The 17,093-nt window shown below is 42.9% G+C and overlaps 1 protein-coding gene across 3 annotated transcripts in view; it reads right to left on the bottom strand.

Annotated features, from left to right (window-relative positions):
* The window catches only part of prkcz (protein kinase C, zeta), a 130,827-nt gene that overhangs the window by 102,103 nt on the left and 11,631 nt on the right, over positions 1-17,093 (bottom strand). For all 3 annotated transcript variants that reach the window (XM_019349790.2, XM_005458774.4, XM_005458772.4), the window contains exons 2-3: positions 12,768-12,889; positions 9,138-9,227 (exon numbers count right to left, since the gene is read on the bottom strand). In XM_019349790.2, coding sequence (XP_019205335.1) covers positions 9,138-9,227; positions 12,768-12,822 — 145 coding nt within the window. In that variant the 5' untranslated portion in view covers positions 12,823-12,889. The remainder of the gene's footprint in view (positions 1-9,137; positions 9,228-12,767; positions 12,890-17,093) is intronic.

The following is a 17,093-nucleotide window of genomic DNA, read 5'->3' as shown; positions in this document are numbered from 1 at the left end:
GAGACTGCACTTGTGACAGAACAATAAATATTTTATTTTGATTATATAAGTAATGTAAGTACAAAACAAACTGTGGTAGACCTATACTTATTTTCAGAATAATTACATCTGAGACTTTGTTTCGTTGTAAGATTATAACAGTGATGGCAATATAATTGTTTGTTGTTCAGCAGAACAGTGTCCAGTATGTTGGCTGTTATACTTTGTTGTGTTTGAAAATAAAAGTTGGGCTCATTTTAACATCATTACAAAAATTGTTGTTAATTATTTTTAATCATATTCAGGTTACCACAAATTGTTTTTTTCATTTAGTTGAACTTAACATGTTTGTCAGTAGGTAAACAATTAGTATTGTACAGTCAGAAATATCAAGTTATTGTTAATACTGCAGACTTGCAATGTATAAGTTGTCCTAACAGTCATCTTAAGTAAGCTTTACTTAGTTTTTTTGAGGCAACGAGTTTCCATAATTTTTTTGAGTTCTGGGAACTAACACGGCTGTACAGTGCCCTAACTTGGTCATCTTACGTAAACTTGATCCAATTTTTTTGAGTTCTGGGAACAAATGAGCTTGTACAGAGTACTCAAAGTAAATAAGTTGTCCTAACTTAGTCATTTTTAGCTAAGCTTTACTCAATTTTTTTGAGGCAACGAGTTTCCATAATTTTTTTGAGTTCTGGGAACTAATTAGATTTTACAGTGTAGGAAATTTTGACAGTCAGAAATATTGTAATTCAGATCAGTACATTTAAATATTTTTGTATCAATAAAAAGGAAGCTGACACATGCAAAACTTTATCAAAGGTGTGAGCGTCACAGCAGATGCCTTTGTGTCAAAGTAGCTGAAGATAAAACACAGAAAAACATGAATAATCGTATATAAAAATAAAAATATTATGCAGTACATCAAAAACGAAAGAAAACCATTAATCAACATATGAACGTTACCTCTGACATTACAGCGGTTTTATTAGAGACACGGCTAAGCTTTGCATTTTGCATAATTTCAAAAAGTTTAAATTTGTTCAGTATTGAACGGCAGAAATTAGGTTTTCTTTTCGGAAGAATGTAAAAGGGAAAAAAACAGCGGCCGACAGCGCTGTAAACAACGGGAGACTTATGCGTAACAAGCAAGCGAATAATGAAGAAAACAGATTTTTAGACGGGAAACTGTTCTTGAAGTAAAGAGAGAGAGAGAGAGAGCTGTGCTTCGTGATGGAAGCAAAACAGTAAAAGTCAGAGTTGTTGTTGTTTATGTGAAGCGTAGTTTGGATCTTCTTGTGCTGCTGGTTCGGTCAGTATTGTTTGGAGAGAGATAAAACTAACAGCTTTAGAAAAGGGGTGTAAAAACAAAGCACGGACCCGCCGACAGATCAGAATCAGCGAGCTGTCGGCTTTCAGCCCCGACCGTGTCCGTGCCATCAGGTGAGAAAGGCGACATGTCACTGATTCTGATCCGGGCTGTGTGTTTAAGTCTTTGTGCAGAATCCGTGTTCCTGCTCTCATTTACTGTCTGAGCTGTTTGGTGGTTGTTGAAAGTTTGTGAGATTTCACCAGAGATTCTGGCATTTAGGGCAAAATAAATTTATATTAAAAAATCGATTCAGGATTTTAATGAATCGATTTTACGTTATCCAAGCCAGAATCGATTTGAATCGATAAATCGATTATAAAAACCCACCCCTAATAAACACACAGTGCGGACCCGCGGATCAGAATCAGTGAGATGTCGCCTTTCTCACCCGACGGGCGCTGCAGCTTTAAGCGGCTGCGCGCGCTCCGGTGGACGGCAATCACTTTCTGGCAGACAATCACTTTTTGGCACAACAACTGCACGGACACCGTCGGGCGTCGGGGCTGAAAGCCGACAGCTCGCTGATTCTGATGTTTGGGCGGGTCCGCGCTTTGTGTTCACGCCCTTTTTGCGCTGATTCTAAAGCTGTTAGTTTGATCTCTCTCCAAACAATATTGACTGAACCAGCAGCAAAAGAAGATCCAAACTACGCTTCACATAAACATCGTCATGAAATCACTCTGACTTTTACTGTTTTGCTTCCACCACGATAAAAATCACACTTCATGCACAGCTCTCTCTCTCTCTCTCTGTCTCTGTACTTCAAGAACAGTTTCCCGTCTAAAAATCTGTTTTCTTCATTATTCGCTTGCTTGTTACGCACAAGTCTACTGTTGTTTACAGCGCTGTCGGCCGCTGTTTTTTTTTTTTCGTTTTACATTCTTCCGAAAAGAAAACCTAATTTCTGCCGTTCAATACTGAACAAATTTAAACTTTTTTAAATTATGCAAAAAGCAAAACGCGTAGCCATGTGTCTAATAAAACCACTGTAATGTCAGAGGTAACGTTCATATGTTGATTAATGGTTTTCTTCCATTTTTGATGTACTGCAGAATATTTTCATAAAATCCCAGGCCAGGAAAACCACCTTCATGTTTTTCTGTGTTTTATCTTCAGCTACTTTGACACAAAGGCATCTGCTGTGACTAGGGCTGTGCGATATGACCAAAATCTCATATCCCGATATTAAGACATCTATCATCGATAACGATATAAATCACAAAAATGTAACATTTTCTGTAAATTCTGTGAATCTCGGGCAGCTCGACTTGCGTGAAGTGTTTCCAGCTGGGCGTCGTGTACCTGGAGTCGAGTGTTTTAACTGATGCATGAAACGATACATTTTTAGACATAAGTTGTAACAGCCGCCGTTTTCTTTGTGAGTATTTATTACACAGCGTGCTGCGGGGAAAAGCCTGTTCTAAGGTTTGAGTCTAAGGTTTATTTTTTAGCGCCTGACGGCTCTTTTTTGCTTCTCATCCGTAAATACTCTGCATCTTTCACGTGATTCAGTTTATTTTGAAAAGTCTCAACACGATCTTGAGCTTTATTGTGAAAGGTTTATGTGGAAAATAAACAAGCGGACACGAGGTGGTTTTACCGTCGTTGTTGCTAACCACAACGCATAAAAACAAGCGCTTGTCCGTCCGTAGTGTGGTTATATTAAATATAAGAGAAAGAGAGAACTTTAGGAAATTAATATAGCCACTACAGTGACCATCAAAATAATGAAAAAATATTGCCTTAAACAGTTTATTTTGCGACACCATGAACCAAACGATAGCGTAAAATGAAACATAGACGTTTTTATATCGTCATCTGATATATATCGTTATATCGAACAGCCCTAGCTGTGACGCTCACACCTTTGATAAAGTCTTGTGTGTGTCAGCTTCCTTTTTATAGATACAAAAATATGTAAATGTACTGATCTGAATTATACTATTTCTGACTGTCAAAATTTCCCAGATTCAAATTGAATTGAATTGAATCGAATCGAGGATCAAATCGATTCAGGACCTCGTGAATCGGAAACGAATCGATTCTAGAAATCAGTGACAATACCCAGCCCTACCTGAGACCTGAATGCTTATGTATGATGCATGTGTTAGAGACGTGATGGAGGAAGCACACGTGGGAATCCTGTTTGGATGGTGTTTCATGAGAAAGGAGAACAAACAAAAACTACAGGAGCAAACTTCAAGCTGTTTTATAGACCCTACAGGAACTCAGCTGAAATAAAACTCGGGGCTAAATCCATGGCTAATGGCGACTAGCCAGCAGTCCAGCCTTGGACCAACACTGTGCTTAAGCACCTCCTACCAGAACAAACCATAGAAACATTAACTCACATTAACTCATAAAAGCAAAAAGAAGACATAATTACCATTGTAAAAAAACATGGTAATTAAAAAGTATATAAAATATCCAACCACTTAAAAATACACTCTAGTGCTCAAAAGTTTAAGAAAACCCCAAATTTTCCAGTTGTTTATTGAAAATGATGCAGTTTAATGTCTCATTGCACTCTGAAATGAAAGCATAGTACAAATAAGTAATTGGAGTTAAAAAAGAAATCATGGAATCAGTTTATAGACCAAAGTGTATTCTAAACTCTGACTCATCAGAGTAGCCTCCTTTGGCAGATGTAACAGCTGAACACAGCCGTGACATTCTTTCTACAATAGAATCAAATATTCTCCCATATCTGTAGCAGAAGTTCCCATAAATGTGGACCTTGTAGGTTGCTTTGCTTTCACTCTTCTGTCCAGTTCATCCCAAACCAGCTCAATGGGGTTTAAGTCTGGAGACTGTGCTGGACACTCGATGTTTCCAAGCTCATCATCTTGTTCTTTGTTCCTGAGGTAGTTTTGGCACAGCTTGGACTTATGTTTTGGGTCATTATCTTGCTGTAGGATGAACCCCTGACCAACTAGGTCCATACCAGAGGGTGCTGCATGGAGCTGCAGAAAGCTGTGGTAGCTGTTTTGGTTCAGGGTGCCTCTCACTCTGTACGAGTCACCGACCCTGGATCAGCAAACGGCCCCAGACCGTCACACTTCCTCCTCCATATTTGACAGTTGATGCCACACACTGTGGAATGGATGATCTGATATTGTCGTGTTGGTGTTGTTCCCAGATCAACATAGTAAATGTTGTTCCAGGATCAACATTGCAAGTGACCAATCACAATGTTGTGACGTTATTCTTTGGCGCGCCAAGCCATTTGTGCATTTATGAAATTCCAATGTTGCAAGGACAATATCAATTCTGCTTAGCGTTTATTAAAGGGTTGGGGTTAGGGTTAGGGTCCGTTGATCGGCGGACAGAGGCAGTTTCTCGCAGCTTAAGTACAGTTTTTTGTTTTACGGCGGTTTTTCCCGAAGTCGCAAAAGTATGATGTCACAACATTCTGATTGGTCACTTCCAATGTTGATCCTGGAACAACATTTACTATGTTGATCTGGGAACAACACCAACACGACGATATCAGATTGTGCCTGTGGAACCATCCTTTCACTAACTCGACGGCGTACAAAGATCCTGCGTGATGAACCTAAGATTTCAAATGTTGATCCATCAGTCCATAATACCTTCTTCCAGCCTTCAGTAGTCCAATGGCGGTGTTTCATGGCCCAGACAAGCCTCTTTGTCTTATTCTGATGTCTGGCTTTCTTGCTGCAACTCATCCTGTCAAATAGGGTTGGGTGATATGTAAAAATGTTCCAACCGGCAATCGTCAGTCCAACAATCGCCGATGGACGATTTATTCGCACATGCGCAGACTTTTTGATGGGCGGGGCTATGTAATCATGCACAGGCTGATTTGCGCGTTTACAACACAGAAGAAGTCCAAACATGGACGAACTAGTTTCCAAAAAAACCAAAGAAAAAAAAAACGCTGTCAGCATTAACGCGGCTTAAACGCAGTCATCGTGATGGCAAACTTTGGAAAAACTGACGAAATGCGTTGACAGAGAAACTTCAGGGATTTTGACGCAGTCTGCGCTCCAGATCGGTTAATCGCGTTAGTCGTGATGATGGCGCGTTAACGCTGACAGCACTAAGAAAATATAAAATCGCCAATTTGGGATTTCTATGGCTTTAAACCAGATGACAGAGGTAAACCTAAGGATGTAACCAAAGTGGTGTGTCACTTGTGCATAGTGTGAGCAAAGTACTCAAACACGGCTAACTTACATGAGCATGTACCATCGGGCTGAGTATGCTAGGCTATCACCAGCTTCTGCAGCTGCATCATCTGGGTGCACTCTGAGGAGGGGCATGTGCTCGCAGATGAAAGAGGGTACTGTTAAAACAGCGCTATTATTATTTTTTTCTGTTGACTGCTTCTATTAGCTCCATCATTATTAGCAAACTTACTCATGGGCAAATATATAAATAAATTGCCTTTGTAAAAACTATTGACAATAGGCTCAGCCTTTCGTCAGTAAGATAAGATGAGATAAGATAAGATAAGATAACCTTTATTAGTCCCACACGTGGGAAATTTGTTTTGTCACAGCAGGAAGTGGACAGTGCAAAAGTTATGAAGCAAAAATTAGAATAAAATAAAATAAGAATAAATACAGTACACAACTGTACAGAATAGAATAAAATAAAATACTATATACAGTAGAATAAAATAGAATAAAATATACAATGAGATAAAAATAGAATACAAATGCTATATACAACTGAGTAAAAATACAACGATGCCAGAAAAGATTATTGCACATTAGTGTTATTGCACATGTGTGGATGTGTGTGTTTGATCAGTTAAAGTCTTTGTTGTGGAGTCTGACAGCAGTGGGGAGGAAAGACCTGCGAAATCTCTCCGTCCCACACCGTGGGTGCTGCAGCCACTGAAGGAGCTGCTCAGTGCTGTCACAGTCTCATGCATGGGGTGGGAGATGTTGTCCAACAGGGATGACAGCTTAGCCGCCATTCTCCTGTCACTCACCACCTCCACTGGGTCCAGAGGGCATCCTAGAACAGAGCTGGCCCTTCGGATCAGCCTGTTCAGTCTCTTCCTGTCCCCAGCAGAGATGCTGCCTCCCCAGCAGACCACACCATAGAAGATGGCTGAGGCCACCACAGAGTCATAGAAGGTCTTCAGGAGTGGGCCCTCCACTCCAAACGACCTGAGTCTCCGCAGCAGGTACAGCCTGCTCTGCCCTTTCCTGTAGAGGGCGTCTGAATTATGAGTCCAGTCCAGTTTGCTGTTCAGATGACCACCAAGGTACCTGTAGCTGTCCACAGCCTCAATGTCCATACCTTGGATGTTCAGTGGTTGCAGTGGAGGATGTTTGTGCCTGCGGAAGTCTACCACCAGCTCCTTGGTTTTACTGGCATTGATCTGGAGATTGTGGACTGGTGCCAGCTGAACTAAGTCTTGAGTCAGTCCTCTGTACTCCTTGTCGTCCCCATCAGTGATGAGGCCGACTATTGCAGAGTCATCAGAGAACTTCTGCAGGAAGCACTGGGTGGAGTTGTGGGAGAAGTCTGCAGTGTCGATGGTGAAGAGGAACAGAGCCAGAACCGTTCCCTGTGGGGCCCCCGTACTGCAGACGACCCTGTCCGACACACAGCCCTGAGTCCTCACATACTGTGGTCGGTCGGTGAGGTAGTCCAGAATCCAGGTAGTGAGGTGATGGTCCACTCCAGAGTTCTCCAGCTTGTCCTTCAGGACTGTGGGCAGAATGGTGTTGAAGGCACTGGAGAAATCAAAGAACATGATTCTCACAGTGCTCCCAGCGGTCTCCAGGTGAGCGAGGGAACGATGTAGGAGGTGAATTACGGCATCATCCGCTCCAATGCCAGGCTGGTAGGCAAACTGAAGTGGGTCCAGTGATGAGCTCACAAGGCGCCGAAGCTGAGCCAGGACCAACCGCTCCAGGGTCTTCATCAGGTGGGATGTCAGAGCCACCGGCCTGTAGCTGTTGAGGTCCTTGGGGCGTGAAGTCTTTGGCACTGGTACAACACAGGAGGTTTTCCAGAGCTGTGGGACTCGTCCCGGCCTCAGGCTCAGGTTGAAGAGGTGCTCCATCACCCCACACAGTTGGTCCGTGCAGGACCTGACGACCCTCGAGCTGATGCCATCTGGACCCGCTGCCTTCTTGGCTTTAATCCTCCTCAGTTCCCTCCTAACCTGGGTGGTTGAGAGAGACAGGCTGGAGCCTTGTGTTGAGTGTGTTTTGGATGCTGTTGTTGGGGGTGGGGAGGAGTGAGCAAGGTGAATAGAGGAGGTGTGAAGTGTCAGAGGTGTCTGAGGTGGAACAGCAGCAGTGGGGTGAGTCTGCAGCCGATGTTGGAGACTGCCTCATGGCTGAATCAAATCTGTTGAAGAAATGATTCAGTTCATTTGCCCTCCTCACATCCCTCCCAGGCAGAGAGTTCTGATGTTTGTGGCCTGAGATGGTTCTGAGGCCTCTCCAGACTTCACCAACGTTATTTTGCTGAAGCTGGTTCTCCATCTTCTGCCTGTAGCTGTCCTTCCCATTCCTTATCAGTCCCCTCAGCTCTCTCTGCACCCTTTTCAACTCCTCCTTGTCTTTGGATTTGAAGGCCCTCCTCTTCTGCTTGAGGACGGCTTTAATTTCTGGGGTAATCCACGGTTTGTTGTTGGAGAAACACCGTACAGTCCTGGTAGGTACGGTGTTATCCACACAGAAATTAATATAGTCAGTAATGCATGTAGTAAGGCTGTCGATGTCCTCTCCGTGGTCGTCACAGATCACCTCCCACACAGTCGACTCAAAACAATCCTTAAGAGCCTCCTCGCTCTCCTCCGACCATCTCTGCACTGTGCGGGTGGCTGGTGGCTCCCTGCGCACTAAGGGCTCATACACAGGGACAAGGTGCACCAGGTTGTGATCAGATCTGCCCAGGGGAGGGAGAGGTGATGAACTGTATGCCTCTTCTGCATTGGCATACAGTAAGTCCAGTGTTTTATTGTCTCTGGTTGGGCAGGTCACATACTGGGTGAAGGTGGGCAGTGTGGAGTCCAGTGAGACATGATTAAAGTCCCCTGATATTATGAGAAGGGCTCTCGGAGATTGTGTAGTAGATTGTGTAGTAGGAGTAGTCGATATATTCGTCTAATCGCCCAACTCGTCCTGTCAGACCTGCAGCTCAAAGTCTTCTCTTCACAGCTGAAACTGAGACTTGCTTACTACGACCACTATTAAGCTGCTTGAAGCTGTTGTCCTGTGAGCCGCCGATCACACAAGCTGTTAACTCTCAGAAACTTGTCCTCTGATTGTGTCTTTGGGTCTGCAGACCTCTTCCTGTCACAGTTTGTTTCTGAGCCTTTGGATGGTGAAGGAAACTGTAGTCTCTGACACCTTACAGTACAACACTGTTCAACTGATGCTGACGAGGGTTTGGTACCACAGTGTGTTCCAACACTGCTTTTATGCAGACAGAGGAGGTTGGACGTAATCCAGAAATGTTGGAACAGCAGTAGGAATTAGTAGCAGCAGCTTTCAAGGCTTGATCAATCTCCATTGTTGCAGAACAGATTAAATTGTTAACCCATGAAAAAGGCCTTTTTGTTCTAAGATGTACGTGATTTTTCAGTTGTGGGTAACCTTACCTTTTTTTAAACCTCTGGCAGTTCACCACTTACCTTTGTACCATTTCAACCTATTCATTGGACTTGAACGGCTTGAATTGCAATAAATAACTGGAAAAATTGGGGTGTTGTAAACGTTTGGCCGGTAGTGTATACCTGGAAATATGCATGCACATCCTGTTTAATGAATAGTTTTCACAAACTCACCATGCAACAGTAATCCAGACCTTTTGGTTCGACTGTAAATCCGTAACGCCTCCTCTAGCTCCATCTGAGAGGAGATGGTACAAGGGTCCCCTACACAGACAAACACATGCATGCAATCTTATCAATGTAATCTTCTGATCAGGACTACAGACTGTTGAAGATTTAACGGTCCAATTCAGTTAAATTTCTCAGGAGTTTTTACTTCTGGCTAGGGCTGCAACTATCGATTAGAGCAATGGTAATAAGTAATAGAGTAATCTATCGTTAATTTATCAAGTAATCGGATACAAAATTTTTATTACTGAGCAATAATAAATATTCAAAAGAGAAAAAACCCCCACAGGTCTTTCATAGGTTTCCATTTTAGAAATAACAACATGCAACATCTGTGGAAACTAACCGAATGCTTTAATTGTAGTGATGTGTGTGTCTGTCTGTGTGTGTCTGTCTGTGTGTGTCTGTCTCTGTCTGTGTGTGTGTGTGTGTGTGTCTGTCTGTCTGTCTGTCTGTCTGTCTGTCTGTGTGTGTGTGTCTGTGTGTGTGGCTGCAGTGAAGGTGAGCACTCTGAAGGTTAACTTCTGCTTTCATGATAAATTTTGCTGCTATTTTAAATACTTGTTGATCAGCTGGTGTGATGAAGGACTCCTGCTCACTTTTTCCCAGTAAAGGTTTTAATGGTGACCACAGCAGCAGCTCTGCTCACCGTCTCTGTAACGGCCCCGCCTCTTTGCTCTTCACCGTGTGTAGACGGACTCCATGTTAAACTACGTCATCATCACTGCTGCTGTTGTGTGATCAAGTGTTGTAGTTGAAAAACCTGCAAGTCTATTTTTAGTCACAAATGTGGGTGAAACACACGTCTACATGGTGGCAGCTGAGCGCTGCAGAGCCGTGTTTTTATAATCACATTATTCAAATTACTCAAAGAATTGGAGCAGCCCTGTTCGTATAGTGGCCAAAAATCCAGAAAGTATTGAAAGCGCTTCACTTCTTCACATTTTTAATGCTACAGCCTTATTGCAAAGTGGATTCAATTCATTTTTCACCTCAACATTCAACATATATCCCGTAATGACAACTTGCTTGAAATTCTTGCAAATTTATTTGACAAATTATTAAAAATGAAAAACAAAAATATTACAGTTATATTAAAGCATGTTCATTTTAAAAGTACTGACAGGTTGTTACATCCTGTCTCATCTGTCAAGTGCTTCTACAACTTGACTGGAGTCCAGTGGTTAACTCTGCTTGTCCACATATTCAACCATTCATCTGAGAGCACGATGTCCCAGGACCTGTCTGTACACTTCTGACTTATATCAAGCAAAAGAAACATTTCTGCAGCCAATATCCATAAATGCAACAAGTTGTAACAACAAAGACTGTTCACAGGCCACCCCACCAATCTGAGTGATCTGGGTAGAAGGCCTTACTCAAGGAACTGACCAAAACCCCGACGGTCACTCTGACAGAGCTCCAGAGTTGTTCTGTGGAGAGAGGAGAAGCTTCTCTGCAGCACTCCACCAGTCAGGCCTGTTTGGTCGAGCGGCCGAGAGAAAGAAAGAACGAATGCAGCAGTGCACACAGACATCCCTCATGATAACCTTATCCAAAGCACTCGGGGCCTTGGACAAAGGTTCATCTTTCTCAGCCTAAGCACACAGCCAGGATCACAAAGGAGTGGCTCCAGAGCCACACTGTGATGTTGCCCAGCCAGGGCCCAGACTTGATGTGAAGATGGCAGCCATGCTGCCCGTCCCCTGTGATAGAGTCTGAGAGGACAAAGAAGGACGGGGAACAGCCAAGCCTACAGTGTCATACTCAGACTGTAAGTGCTGCCAAAGCAAACACTGTGACTGTTGATGTACATGTGTTTTTATTTGTGATACATTTTCTTTGTCATTATGGGATGTGCTGTGTGCAGAATATTAAGGAGAAAAATAAAGTCTCATTTCCAAGGATTAACATGGAAACCCTAACCCTAACAGATGTCATTGCTCTGTCTTTGTTTGTTTCCTTTCTATCATTTTTTTATCTTGACAATATTAGACGGCATCTCTTTGAATTACTGTGGTGTGTTTGGAAACAATGCTAATGATCGGTCACTGTGACTGTGCTCAGAGTATTTCCACTGTAGTCGAGGCTTAGTGGACATGGACTTGGAACAAAAATAACAACATTTATTTAGTTTATGCATCATAAAACTGTGTGACAACGTTAGATCCATTTTCCTGACACAGCTTTGAGGGAAATGTGCAGACAGTGGAGTTACGATAACACAGGAACTTGTAGAAAGTCCACTTGCTCCTCACTGTGTGGTTTCTGTGCACAGTCTGCACTGTCAGTCTGCGTCTTTGGACAGCCTTTTGCATGGTGTGACATTTATGTATCAGTTGATGCTAGCATAACACAACTACTTAATACTACCAACAACAACTCAAGTACCTTAACATAACAGTCCAGGAGCTGCAGGGTACTGTCACATCATCAAAGTGAACCTGCTGTGTCTCAAAGCCTATTTGCACTGGATGGTGTGTTTTTGCCTCAAGTGGTGACACAAGTTTAATGTTTCCACCTATTGCAGGAACAGTTTTCATGTATATTTTGCCAACCATGGTGCTTTGCAGGAGGTTATTGAAACTGCTGACTATCTCTGTGTCTTTGTACAATAAATACAGACATTTTTATAGGATACTTCACTCTCTAAGCTAACACAGCACAGACAGCCTTCGCCCTGCACTGCTTTATTCTCTGTTACGTGACATTCATCACTGATTGTGTTTTCACATCCAAATGCTGCTCTCAGTGCAACAAGTGCTACACCACACTCAGATGTGACACACAGAGTGTCTCTGCTGTGAGGTTTCCCTGCTACATGAGACACTTACCAGACAAACCGGCTGGGTGCAGGTTATTTTTCAAAAATATGAAACTGATGTTCACTGGAATCAATAATACTTATCTGCACATCTATCAGATGGTTTTGATTGATAAGCAGCTTGTATTTTATAGTAGATGACCACAAAGCCAAAACTGACCAGGAGACCCGGCAATGGTCACGTGAATGGCAACGATGCAGGCTAAACATGTGTCAGGTGCCAAAGCAGGATCACCTGATGGTGGTTCCCACAGTGAAGACGTTTAAGCCATGAGCCCAGGAAACTGGACTCTGAGTTACTTTGTTGTCTTTTCAAGACAAGAAAGCAAATTTACACCAGTATCAATACAAACTAGCTGAACCACACATGTACAAAACAACACTTCAGATGGGGAATGTTAAAAGAGGCCTCAGAGTCAAAGGTGTGAAGAGAGGGTGGAAGTTGGTGGGAAGAATTTTAGAGCTAAGGACAGGAATGCACAATTCCCTACAGTTTTCACAGGAAGTCTAAGAATCTGGCTTGGAAAATAGAGGTGGAGTAGTTTGAAAATACAGGCGGGGTCTCATCTCGTACAGCCATAAAACCAAAAGTAAAGTGAAACCTGACAGGAAGCCTGTGCAGAAACAATGACAAGACTGAGGAACGTGAATGAAACACTGGATTCTGGACAGATTACTTTACACAGTAATGCATTACAAAAATCCAAGCGAGGAGATGCAGCTGGCCTCCTGTGACTGTGAGGCACACCCACCTTCATCATCGATCCATTTGAGTGTGATGGGCTGCTGGCTGGCAACACTGCACATGGTCTTCACCTCCTCACACAGTTCCACAAAGGTTACTGTTGCAGCCAAGTCTGTGATTAAAATGTCCCTGAAAGCACACAAACACACAGACGTCAGGACCGAGTCAGGACAGTCCTCTTTGGCCTGAACGTGAGGGTAACAGGCAGCTGGCCCAATCAGCTGTTATCTTTTAAAGCAGGGGCCTCAAACTTAAATGAGCTGAGGGCCACTGTCCTCTCATTGGAGGGCCGCTTTAGTGCTCAAGTAGTACAAAACAAACAAACAAACAAGAAAACACCCATAAATATTAGTGAAAATGTAGCGTTAGTTTGTTTAAATATTGTATAAAAAGACAAAACTGCAAACGTGAATGCAGATGTCACTGAACTACCAGATAAACACACTGGTCTTTCAGGACAGACGTGTTTATTTTGTTAAATACGAACACAAACATAAGTGTGCACATTAGTGTGTGACTCTGTCACTGCACTAACACGGCCTCAGCGTGCGCTCCCTGCTCATGTTGCCTTCATATTCAATCATTTTGGGCTTTTTAAAGAACTTATTTGAACATTCAACAACAAACAAATCCTCCCTAACAAAAAAGTCACTTCAAGGGACAGACTGCTTTAGATTATATTATGTCAATAGAGATTGAAAATGTGACGTCATTCCGGGGTAAAACCGCAAAGGATTCTGGGAACGCGTGGCAAGCGGTACTCGCGCACGCAGGCTTTCACATGAAAACAGTCACACAGCGATAAAAAGAAACACAAAAAATGGCAAGAAGCTGTTGTATTATTAACTGCAATAGCCGGTCGCATGACAGCCACGGGAAGCCGACGGGTAAAGAGATCGGTTGTTATCAGATTACGTTGTGGAACAGAAATTGTTCAAGCCATGTTTCCGAAGTAACAAAGAGCCGACGGATGGCCTGGATTGCAGCCATTGGAAGACCAAATATAACGTCCCAGAACACTCCAGCTCACGTTAGTCTGCTCCAAGCATTTCCACAAAGGGACGTCTTCTGTTGTAGTTATTACGTAATTTATCATAACATAATTGTTGATGTAGGTTACAAATAAGTCTTATATTGATTTGGATTGAATTCGTTGCGCTATGCTGCTTTGTTCACTGTGGCTTTGTGGGCTAATGTTTGTTGTGTTTTGTAGGAAAACCAGCCTACAAAATGCTGGAATGCATCCAGACCGGGCACCTCTATCAGCCTGGGTCAGACCGAGTTTAAAGCTGCTACCACAGCGAGATTTGATCGGTTAAGAGAGAGAGTGATATCAAAAGAGCCACGAAACGTCCCGCATATATGTGCCCAAGGGTTGTATTGAAGCAATCAAGTGATGAATAACTGTTTTCCAGTATGTTGTTTTGCATTGTTGATTTGTTTTTCACCGAAGCAGCTAATAAAGCATGATGGATTTTTACAATTTTGCCTCTTTCTTGTAAGATTCTATAATAGAATGAAACAATAATGCCAGTTTTAAATAAAGACAATAAACTGAATGAATTATGAAACACTCATGTTATTTCTATTAGATCTGAAAATGTTGTGTAATACTACAACCTGAAACAACAAATAGATGCGTTGGCCTGTACAGGAGATAAAGGAAAAGAATGTAACAACAGCTGTGAAATGGAATAGTCCAAATCACCAAAGTAAACTGGACCTGGGCTTGTTGCAGGGATCTGAAGTTAATAAACATCTTGTGAGTGTCTGCACTCACACTTAGGACCATATAATAATAAATATGTGCGTGATGAAAGTTGGGCAGCACGCTGACGTCCTTACTCCGCTCTGTACGCTCGTACGGGTCTGACCTTTTCACTCCTTTGATTTTTTCCTCGTACTTTTTTTTGCCTTTTCGCCGTACGGACCTGCCGTGTTCTCCCTCGTTTTGTACATAACTGTTTTTGGGGCAAATAAAATGCAAGTAGGGATTAAAACCGCAGAATTAATGATTACCGGTGCTGGAAATACTAGCGCTTGATGCAGTGTTTTGATTTTGTTGCCACAGGTACCCACAAAGCAACGCGCGAAAGTCACGTGGTCTGTCACTCTCTATATACAGGCCGCAAGTGGTCCCTGGGCCACGAGTTTGAAACCCCCGTTTTAGGGTATGTACACTGGGAGAAGTCCGACAGAGAGAAAGATGTTAGCTGGCCTCTGCAGCAGAGTTAATGATCTGCTGTCTGGCGGCGCAGGTCTGGCAGCTCAAGTCTGTCTTAATGGCGCACCAACTGACACAATCACACTAAATGTTACAGGTGTGAACTGAACCACCCACTCAATCCACTCACTGCTGAGAAAGACAAGCAACACATTTCCTTTTCAGAGAGTTTTAACTGTTTTCAGACTTCACTAAACAATATCTGTTACCTTTAGGCATTAAATAAAGTGCTGCTTTAATCTGGACCACCTTCTTATTCCAGACAGTTTTTAGCCCAAACACTTTGTGTCTGGCTGAGGATTTCTTGCTTCTTGGCAGAAATCGTACACCAGTGGAGGGTCTGTTTAGCTCCCTGTTAGATGGAGCTGTTGGAGCAGCAGAGTGGAGCAGGTGGATTGTGCCCACAAAAAACTTGCCAAATCTTCTCTGCCAATGCCAAGATTTGCTAAAAGGAAATACTCAACCCAACAGGTCTCTTCTTTCTGTGCTAAGGTTATATAAATCCACAGAACGATGGATGACATGTACGAGCCAATAAGCATCACCGAAACTTCCGATCTGTCGGCCTGAGAATGAAAGCACTGATTTCATATGAGCACTGACCTCACAGCCCTTATCAGCTGTCAGCATTAAATAAGGGTGCGTATGTTGAGTGTCAACATTGGGCCTCAGTGCTGTGCTGCTGACTGAATAAAGAATGGAGCAAAGTCTGCAGCCTGTTAGAATAAAACCTTGCATGGAGTTAGCCAGCTGTGTGTGTGAGCAGGTGCTGCACTGAGAGCTCCCAGTCAGTGTGTCGGGCAGGTCTCTGGGTGTGTGTGGACAACAGTTTATGGCCAGTGTTTGTTGGACTCTGACGAGGTGGGGCGCAGACAGCTTGCTTCCCAGCAGGCATTGCTCTACGCAGCCGGCCGACACACAGGTCAGCGTGGAATTACATCACACATACACACCGGGCTTTGTTTATCATGCTACCTCATATTTACCCAGTAACAGCTCTCATTAAATGCATTTAATGTAGTTTAAATGGTGCCACAGTTTTGGGTGTGAATGCATACTGTCATCCAACATCACACTGAACAGTTTACAAAGTGCATCTCTCTTCTTACCTGAAAATCTGAAATTATTACATATTTTAATTCAACTAATGTGGATTCAAAGCAGCCAGGACTGAAATACTGAGAGGCAGTCATCATCATCAGCAGTCATCATCATCAGCAGTCATCACACAGTCTGGTTGGTCTAATAAATACAAGCACCTGATGCAGTCTGGAGTCAATTATCAAAAAATTAATAAATAAAAACCACTTAAAGAATCTGATCCTCAGATATTAATCGATTCTAAAGTTAACAGAGAATTCAGATATTTCTGTGCTAACATAAACCTGACAAGGGGAACAAGGTAAGATTAGTGGTTTAACTAGCAGCAGTTAAACCATCTGTTATCACTAACACTGTGGGGTAGTGGACTGTAGTTGGAGAAAAGATGAAGAATGATTGCAGGCTGTGGCAGAGCGGGTTGCAGAGCGGGTTGCAGACGGGCGGCTCGCCGGCTGTAGATGTACTGAGCAGAGTGTGGAGAGCTAATGTGAGCTCTAACCTGGGTGCAAAGAGCTCCAGACGGAGGCAGAGTGAACTGTGAGGCCTCATTAACAGCAGGAGCCTACAGAGAGAGCACCTCTTACAATGTGTTTCTCTTTTTGTTGTTCACGATCCAGGACCAGTGAGTGCTGTGTTACACATCTGTATTTATCCACATCTGTAATGCTTCCATAATGACCTCCTGCTGTAATCATTTCACTATTAAGTTACTATTACATTACTTCTGTTGTTGCAGGATGAGATTAAGGTTTCCCCATGGTACACATATATTCAACTCAAAGGAACATTTACTCGAATATAACCTCTAATACTGCCTTCCATTACACATAATATTGGTAGAGTTACTAATATTACTGTTATTAGGAGTAGTATTAAAATGTGTGGTTATTTGCTGTGTGAATGACATCATGTTTCAGTGTTTTATTCAGCTGCAGCAGAAGGAGCACTGAGCTTTCAGTGGTTTATACTGACTGTTGTGCTGTTTCCCCTCAGCAGCAGCTCCCGTCT

This window comes from Oreochromis niloticus, linkage group LG20, assembly GCF_001858045.2.
Source record: "Oreochromis niloticus isolate F11D_XX linkage group LG20, O_niloticus_UMD_NMBU, whole genome shotgun sequence".
Lineage (NCBI taxonomy): Eukaryota > Metazoa > Chordata > Actinopteri > Cichliformes > Cichlidae > Oreochromis > Oreochromis niloticus.
This window is presented reverse-complemented; position numbering and strand designations above follow the sequence as displayed.